This window comes from Eimeria mitis, genomic scaffold (genome assembly GCF_000499745.2).
Source record: "Eimeria mitis Houghton genomic scaffold, Emh_scaff337, whole genome shotgun sequence".
Classification (NCBI taxonomy): Eukaryota; Apicomplexa; class Conoidasida; order Eucoccidiorida; family Eimeriidae; genus Eimeria; species Eimeria mitis.
Window position 1 is genome coordinate 8,458 of NW_013571709.1, and position 8,561 is coordinate 17,018.

At 49.6% G+C, this 8,561-nt stretch overlaps 2 protein-coding genes across 2 annotated transcripts; one reads left to right on the top strand and one right to left on the bottom strand.

The window, feature by feature from the left end:
- On the top strand, positions 1-954 carry EMH_0008500 (WD-repeat protein, putative; the record flags this gene model as incomplete). The annotated part of the gene is made up of 1 exon (XM_013498362.1): positions 1-954. The coding sequence occupies one exon, from the start codon at positions 1-3 to the stop codon at positions 952-954; it is 954 nt and encodes a 317-aa protein (XP_013353816.1).
- Positions 955-6,322: 5,368 nt separating this feature from the next.
- On the bottom strand, positions 6,323-7,424 carry EMH_0008510 (rhomboid family domain-containing protein, putative; the record flags this gene model as incomplete). The annotated part of the gene is made up of 3 exons (XM_013498363.1): positions 6,323-6,624; positions 6,897-7,094; positions 7,334-7,424. The coding sequence occupies 3 exons, from the start codon at positions 7,422-7,424 to the stop codon at positions 6,323-6,325; spliced, it is 591 nt and encodes a 196-aa protein (XP_013353817.1).
- Between the last annotated feature and the right edge of the window lie 1,137 nt (positions 7,425-8,561).

The window sequence follows — 8,561 nt, forward strand, 5'->3', positions numbered from 1 at the left end:
ATGGCTTTGCGTCACGTCGCTGATGATATAGCATGTGCAGCAACAGCCGATGCAGCAGCAGCACAATGCGATGCACTGCGAGAAACCAAGGCAGCAGGTGCAGACGCAGCAACAGAAGGGCTGCCGCTCTGGCGCCAGGTCTTCCTAAGAAGGACCAGGATTAAGCACTTGCTGCAGCATGAGTGGTTTGCTGATGTCTGTACTGCACACGCAGCAGCGCTGGAGGAAAATCGCCGGCTGCTAGCGAACCATGCGTCTATCTTGGCTGTTCGCTCTGCCGCCGCAGCACAAGAGGGAGTAGCAGCAGCTGCTGCTACTGCTGCTGGTACAGGCTCGCCATCGACAGACCAACGCCTGCTGCTGCAAAGCGCACAAGATGCAGCAGCACTCAAACAGCAGGTAAGGACGATACAGACAGCAGCAGCAGCGGCACAACGTCAATATGAGAAGCACCGACGGCACCTAGAAACGGAGCTGCTTCTGTTGCAGCAGCAGGTGCAACAACAGCAGCAAGTCCTTGCGGATAAAGACCGAGAACTACTGCAGCAGCAGCGTCTGCTGAGAGAGAAGGAGGAGGAAGTTTCCGAGAAGGAAGCTCAGGCAGCAGCAACTCGCAGGACGTGCTTGTTGCTTGTGCAGCAGCAGCAGCAGCAGCAGCTAGTTGTGCAGAAGGCGCAACAGGAAGTTGCAGCGAAAGCCCTAGAGACGGAAGGCTACCTGCGGGAGCTTCTGCGCTACAAGCAAGCAGAAGCAGCTTCTCTCGAGCTGCTGCAGCAGCAGATGCATGCAGGACCACCGGAAAACGCCGATTCTGCTGTTGCAGCAGCCCCAGGGAGCACCAGAAGCAGTGAAGGCTGCAGCTGCTGCTCATGCCGGTGCTGGGCCCGCTTCAGCTGCAGCCCGTGGGGCTGCAGTAGCTACGTTGGGAATGAACGGTGCTGTTGGAACGTCTAGCAGCAGCAGCAGCAGCAACCGCAGCAGCAGCGAGGCCAGCAGAGGAACTGCGGGAAATGAGTATTCCTAAACCTGAACAATTTGATACTAGCTTTTGTAAACACTGAGTAAAATCTCAGCACTAGGAGACATGTGATTTAATTGATGTTACTGGAAAATCATTTACTCGGACCAGACCGGCGAATGCTAAACAATTCTTGAATGATAATGTTTGAGTGTCAATCATACATGATGGTTTAAGGCTTCCCATGAAGTCTACTCAGAAAAGTCTATTAAAAGAATACACTTCACAGCATGCAGTAACTTCTCCGGTTGTTTCCAACTCGACTCTACAGTCTAACTTACGGAGCCCCATTTTATAGAAACTACAGAGTTGCACGGAGGCTGAGTCTCTATGGCGAAAGGAGGAGAGGCTTGTATACCTAGGCACCCGCGTTTTTATTAGTAAGAAAGTAATAATGCCTGACTAGTTGGCGATTTTGCAGTGTAGTTAAGAAGCGGAAAGAGTCCGTTGGATTCATCCTTAAGACACTGGGATGTTTGATGAGTAGGCATAGCTTATGGTATCTGCTCGGCATCCTACTACGAAAAGCATCGGTTTTCACCCTGGATGCGCATTCTCTGTACTCACTGTGTGCGTGTGCAAGTTTTGGAGCCCAACTTCGCGACTAAGCTTCCTTTAGCTTTTCTAAGCATCATTCTTCCATCATGGCCAGTTTTTGGCTAATATTTGACTTTGGAGCCAGTGTGGGATCATAAATTTCAACCCGTGGCCGTTCTAGTAAGTATATGGCAAGCGAATAGACTTAGTCTCTGGGACTGCCTGGTGCGTATTAACGATTTGGGTTTCCAGCTGCCATATATTCGAAATTTCCAGAGGTGTATGTGCATAGCTTATTTTCGACGGCGACCTACTTTTCCTTTTCCTTTAGTACTCTAGCCGTAGAAATACCTCTGCTTAAAATGATACTAATTTTTTCAGCCACTCGTTCGTCATCAACTACCTNTACCTTCTTTGTTAAGGAGTTTTTCAACTCTCTTGCTGCTCTGTAGCACACACACGAGACTCATGGGTTTCTCCTGAAACAGGAATTTTGGGCTGTCTAGTAAAACTTCCTTTGTTCCTGGAGGAGCCTGTTAAGCTCCACGGGGTTGTTATAATGCATATCTGTAGAGATGAAATTATATATTCATTTTACGTAAAAAAGTATAAAACTGGAGTTTTTTTGAGATGAAAGGGATTCTGCAGTGGCGAAATGCGATGGCACAAAAAATATGATCAAATGCAAAGGCATATTACTGGGTTAAGGCTGCGACGATGGCGTTGATTAAAAAGCTGCCGTCTTACCTTTCCTTAACTGTAGTCCATAACTTTGACTAAAATGCTCACCATATTTTATCCCTTAACTAACGCATTAAGGGTCGCACCTGAGCAGTACGAGTGGACCTCAAGAGTAATTGATGGCGGCTCGTGCAGGCGGTGGAGCCCGTTGCTTGCTTACCAGAGCTTCAACTATACAATTTTAACACATTAATGAAGTTTTTTTTAACTTCAGGATGTGCATGGCTATCGCCAGCTTGTGTTTTAAGGTGACCGGTTAAGTCCTGCGACGAGCGCAGCCCATGTTTTGACGTTAAATACATCCGTAAAAGTGCCTACATTTTTGTGTAAAAATAAGGAGGAAGGCATGAAAAACGTCAATTCCTCATGCTGTGAAGCGACGGTGAAGCGACCTGATGCAGCTACTCCGGGATACAGGAGTGTAGGTAAGCAAATAAATGCGAAGGCAGACGGAAACACACAGTACCCATGTAAGCCGAAACGACGCTGACAGGGGCCGCTGCTCCTACTCGATTACTCAAACACATCCACGGGCAGCTCTGGTTGGGAAAGAACAGCTCCTGAGAGGACACTTTATTCCAACGGGGCCAAGGCGCTACAGGCGCTTAGGAAAGAGTTCTTGTTTTTCGTCACAAATACTCATCCCTTCTCTTTCTGGTCTACGTTCCAGTGCTGCTAGAGGGTACTGGCGCTTCAGCTAACATGCCAAAACGGGTGATGCTGGTGCCTTTTAAGCCAAGTGGGCAGACGGATTTGCAGCGGGCCGAGAGGGAGGCACAGCGAACATGATTACTACAGGAGGGCTCATGCGCAGTTGCTATTGCTGCTATCTGTGCTGCTGATGATACTGTTACTCCTCGTGAGAGCAGCAAACACAGAGCAAGAACACTTTTGGCCTGAAACAGAGACAGCAAGATCTCCTTTACGGCGGCAGGCCAGATAAAAACTAGCTGGAGCTTACCTCACAGGTGGACCCTTACGTTGTCGCTTGTGCCGCTCTTGCTCCAAGCGGCATCTGACTGACAACCAAGGGCCGCTGCAGTCACTGCGTACTTTGCAGAGGTGCCAATGCCTTTGCAGTTGATGACCGCGCCCCGTCCTGGCAACGAACCAGCAAAGAAGTTGACGGGTGTTCTGGTAGCTCGAGGCAAGAGCGTGACCCATTAGACCTTGTGGGAGTCCCCAGCATCCCCTCGCAAAGGAAGGCTTCCAAATACCTCAGTGGGATGCCATTGGCTCCGTGCGGACGACGAAGGATAGCAGGAATACAATATTTCTCGCCACATTCCCGTGGTCTCTGCGGGGGCAGCCCGCGCAGCACTTGAATTCTGGAGCGAATGGATATTAGAGACTACCTGTGGTTTTCCGTGCATGATGTTTTGCCCACCTCTGCTATTCAGCAGGTACGGATCTGCTGTTCGCAAGCTCATGCTTCCTTCAAATATCAAGCCGTGCCGTGCATTTGTTCACAAGCATCTCACAGGTATTTTGCCTTTATGCAGACCTGCTAACATGGCCAGCCAAACACGGATAGATGATTATCCAGTAGGCAGCTGGGTATATGAGGGCAGACCAAGCACAAGAGACGTGTCTGGGCAATTGTATAGAGACTCTCCTCTACCACCCACTGGGGGGCAGAGACGCCTGAAACAGGTGCTAGCGAATAGTAGCAAGCACAGAACGGTAGCCCACAGGTACTCTGGGGTATCATCTCCTGCCAAATATTTTCAAGGAGGGTTTTATTNCACAGAACGGTAGCCCACAGGTACTCTGGGGTATCATCTCCTGCCAAATATTTTCAAGGAGGGTTTTATTCCTCTTTGCCTTACTGTTCAGGGGTCCAGGGGACAAAAACGTTATCTGGAATTTCACGTGCGCAGATTCACCAATCGACTGCGTTCCTTCTGGTTCTTAAGGTGTCATGAGGCTTCTCTGGAAGCTTTTCCTAACGCTGCACGTGAGCCTACCCAAGCATCCTTTCTGCTGATGCACTAACACAATTACACACTGTGAGTAAGTGTTTAGCACATAGTTGGCCCTAGTTGGCCCTCAGTAGCCAACATATGCACCCACGAGGAAGCACATCTAGAACATAAGGCATTTCATGTTCAAAACGCAAATGCCGATGCCTACTTCTAAGACACTCTCCACAAGGCTATCTCTGAAAGGCAGCACTAAGCGCTTCCGTTATACGTCTGACACCACCTTGAGGTATTAAAACTTCCCCAAAGGGTAACTGGCAGAGGCCATACACAGCTGTGATCTAAGTTCCCTCTNTTGAGGTATTAAAACTTCCCCAAAGGGTAACTGGCAGAGGCCATACACAGCTGTGATCTAAGTTCCCTCTCTTCTGCTACTTTCTCAACAATATTGCTGTATGCTCTAAGTACCCATGTTTGTAGATAGTTGGGTCTAGCGATTTCTGCAGCGCTCCAGAAACTTCAGAATACTGGCGGGGAATCAGCTTCCCTGAGCACCGAAGTATTCTCTAGTGAACAACATACAACTCAGTGACAGCCTACGCTGAAGCTCCTGGAAATATCCCACCTTGTTGCCAAAGGAAACATGGATGGTAGTTTGCCTCGCTTTAGAATACAAACTGTAGAGTACCGATGCTTGAGAGTTCTTACACAAATTTCCATGTGTGTACGGGGATACTAACAGCTGTGAAGTCGGCGTTAAGGTTTGCTCCGCCGGATAGCACAGGTGAAGTGTTTCCACGCTGAGCTTTTCTCCATGAACGAATGTTGCTGCGGCTCGCGTTACAGGCTGCTTTGGCAAACTGTGGCGGCTAGCCACGATATGCTACTCTTGATGAGTACTGCGCCAGCTGCACCACTGGCTGTGAAATATCACCGCCAGCGCTGCGGTGCGTTATGAAGCACAGCGCTCTGACACTGCGTTATTTGGGTCTGGGAAGCTGTCGATGATGATGCTTCTCGTGCAACGGCTGCCAGAGATCCTGCTAGGCCTATGCAGCGCAGCCCCTGTCCACCGCGAAGATAACCGGAATACACGACCCAGGAAGGGCGATGACCAAGAATATGGAGCCCCAAAAGGCAAAATGCCACCACGTAGGCTTTTCCGGCATATCTTTGTTGAACAGAAAGCCGAGAGACAACCCTACAACACAACAAACAGAGACAACCATGTGCGCGAGTGATGCTGCTGGCGTCTCCACTACATGTAACTGAAGACAAAATGCGTGCAACCAGCAAAGAGCTGGTCATCCATGGATTTCAGCAGATTATGGAGGAATGATAAAGGATTGGAAGCCCCTGAAAAGGGCAAGTACCGCACCGCAGATTAAGCCTCCCAGGTGACCCATCTGGTCAATAGAACCACCGTTAAGCGTGAAAGCGAAGAGTCCCATAAGTAAAAAGAAAGACACAATGTTTGTAAGCAGACGATCCCGGTGCTGCAGCCTCCGCCAGCTAAGTGCCAACTCGGCTATCTCCACCCCCATCATACCAAATCCTGCAGAAAAAAAGGCGAAATGAGCTCACGTATCGAACGCATCTGAACTGGATCCGGGCAACTGCTTTCACTGAACCCAGAAGCCGAGGCCATTAGGCGGCAGCTGTCTCTATTAACTAGCGGAGTGAGTTATGGCTCGCCAACCATCTGGGCTCAAACATTTCGCGGCAGGATGCACAAACGTGGATGATTGTTACAAATCGAATGTACAAAAAATGCAGATGTTGCGAGTCACTAACCCATTCGAGGCACCAAGGCCAAAGCACGTTGGAGACGGGCAACCATTCGCAATGGATAGGCATGTGAGTGCACACATATATTTATTTATGCAGAGCGTATGTGCTGGAAGGCACTTGTGCAGATAGCTAGTTACACTCCTGTTCCTCTGCAAATGCGAATGCATGCGTCAATCGATACAAATTAAATGTGCCCAGGAGCCTCAGTTTCCCCATGAACGTAGGTCACCAAGTACTGGTTGTTAGTGTCTGTACATCTAGCAACAATTCAGGATGCATGCCTACTACGAATGAACTGAAGCCCAGTCTGCGATCAGTGGCTCGGTATGGAGACTGAAGGCTTGCCTGCAGTGCTGGCGCCGACTTTCACGGCTCCACAGAAAAGAGCCGCAGCGGAGAGGAGGTTGCCGTACACAGCGGAGGCGGCGTATAGCAAAGCAAACTTAAGGTAGCCATAACGTCTCTCGATGCCGAAACCCATCCGCATCTGGAAAAAAACATTGAAGGCCACGTGCAGGAGATTGGCGTGCAGGAAAGTTGCCGTTAGCAGCCTCCAAACCTGGCCCTTAGCCACCAAAGGGGGTACATTAGCTCCGAAGGTAACCAAAATCGCGGCTGTGGCGAAAACAATGTACATGGGAACAAAACGCAACATGCTTACGCAGGCATAATTTAGTAATGAGCAGCCACACGAAGTGCAGGAACTGGAAGATGAGGGCAGAAAAAACGCAAGAGGCAGATGGAAGAACGAACAATGCAGGGACATAGCCGAAAGGTTAGGGATCAGGAGGTGGATATTCAAAAGCATGACGAATACAGGTAAAAAAGTAAACATGCACAACGAAAGTATCCAAGCAAATAGACGGGGCGCATGACGCTAGCCTTACTTGACGGGACGAGAGGCATCTCTGAGTCGATGGCAAGCGTCGTAATAAACACTGCCCAGTCCGCTATTGATATAAGAAGCAGCAAGGAGCGTAGCCTGAAGTAGGGAAAGAGCAATTCGAGCACCCTCAGCGCCGTCGTTCGGCGCACAGAACTGGAGTCCCCACTGGTCAAGTTACTATCGGTACTGCGCGTTTCAGCTGCGATAGCACACAGAGCAGGATGTCGGTAAGGCAAAAAATAGTTCAAAGATATTACGAAGTCAAGTGACGTTGCTCAGCACAGCTAAGAGTGCTTAGAAAATGCACTTACGCGAACCCACTACCGGCTAGGTCAACATTTCTAAAGCACACATAAGCGATCAGCGCGGCTCATCACTCAATCGTAAAAGTTTACAGATGCCACAGTATCCAGAGGAGGGTCGCTGCAGCCCGCTCACCTCTCAGCAGGGGAGAACCCTCACCCGTTTCCATATCACGACTACGCTGTTCATCCTCCTTGCGGAGGTCTGACAGCGTCCGAACAACCATATTCCTCGCCGTCCTGTCCCCTTGATATTGCTGGTTACAGTGCTGTGTTGTGCCAGAACCACTAATATCCCGAAAACACTCCGTCGGGCTTCAGAGCAGCCAAAGTCTCAACTGAGTCTGTGTGGCTGACGCCTTATGGTAATCCGTTTGGCGAAACAGCCGCGGACGCACAGCTGTAAACCTATGGGTAGACGCTAGTAAGGTGCATAAGCAGTAAGCCCGCCCTTAAAACCTGGACTGAAGATCCACCCACTTACGCGCAGGGCTTCGAACCGTGAGGCGGCAGCCTCGCTGCTCCGACGAGGACCCTGCTTCCCACGAATATAATGGGCAAAAGCGCAGGAAGGAAATTGTGTATGAACGATGGTGAAGAGGAAGTGCCTTTTTGATGACAAAGGAAGGTTGAAAATTGCTCGTGCTGCTGCAACTGGAGTGCAGGTTGGCGGAACACAGCTATCAGCCAAGCAGAACACCGCCACTGCCACAACGAGGCAGAATGCTTAAAATTCGCGGATCCTCCAAGTAAACAAAATACAATAGTTTCTATTAATTATTTTCTTCAAGTGCGTATAAGAACCTAGTTAGGGCATTCCCCGACGCATGCTTCTCCGCAGGGCTAGTGGTCACTGAGGCCCCCACGGTTAAAGCCATGGACAAACGAGAATATGGGGGGCGGCAGAGCCGTCAGCATTCAGTAGTAGTTTGAGGACGCAAAGTGAGTCTTTTGAAAGTTTGCTAGGAACTAATGTTGATGCAGCATCTGCCATGGTCTAAATATGGACTAAATTGACACACCTAACCCGGAAACTTGAAAGATAGAGACTGCTGGGAGGAATGCAACGAAATTCCGCAAAAGGCTAAACGTTGTTCACACTGCATACTGTTTTTAGCTATCGATGTTGCCAAGTTTTAGATGCAGTGGTCCCCGTCGTGGTTGTAGGCGTGCTCAATCCTCCTTGCTGTAGGTCATGCTTCTATGTGCTTCTGTGTAGTTCTCTACGATGTTGGATCATGCCAGTCAAGTGGCTTCCCCCTACTCTACATGAGGGGATTTTTGAGATGGGGCCTCATCCCTGTAGCTGATCGTAATGCCTCCACGTAGACGGAGAGCAGCAACACACGCTTTTCTTGCACTGA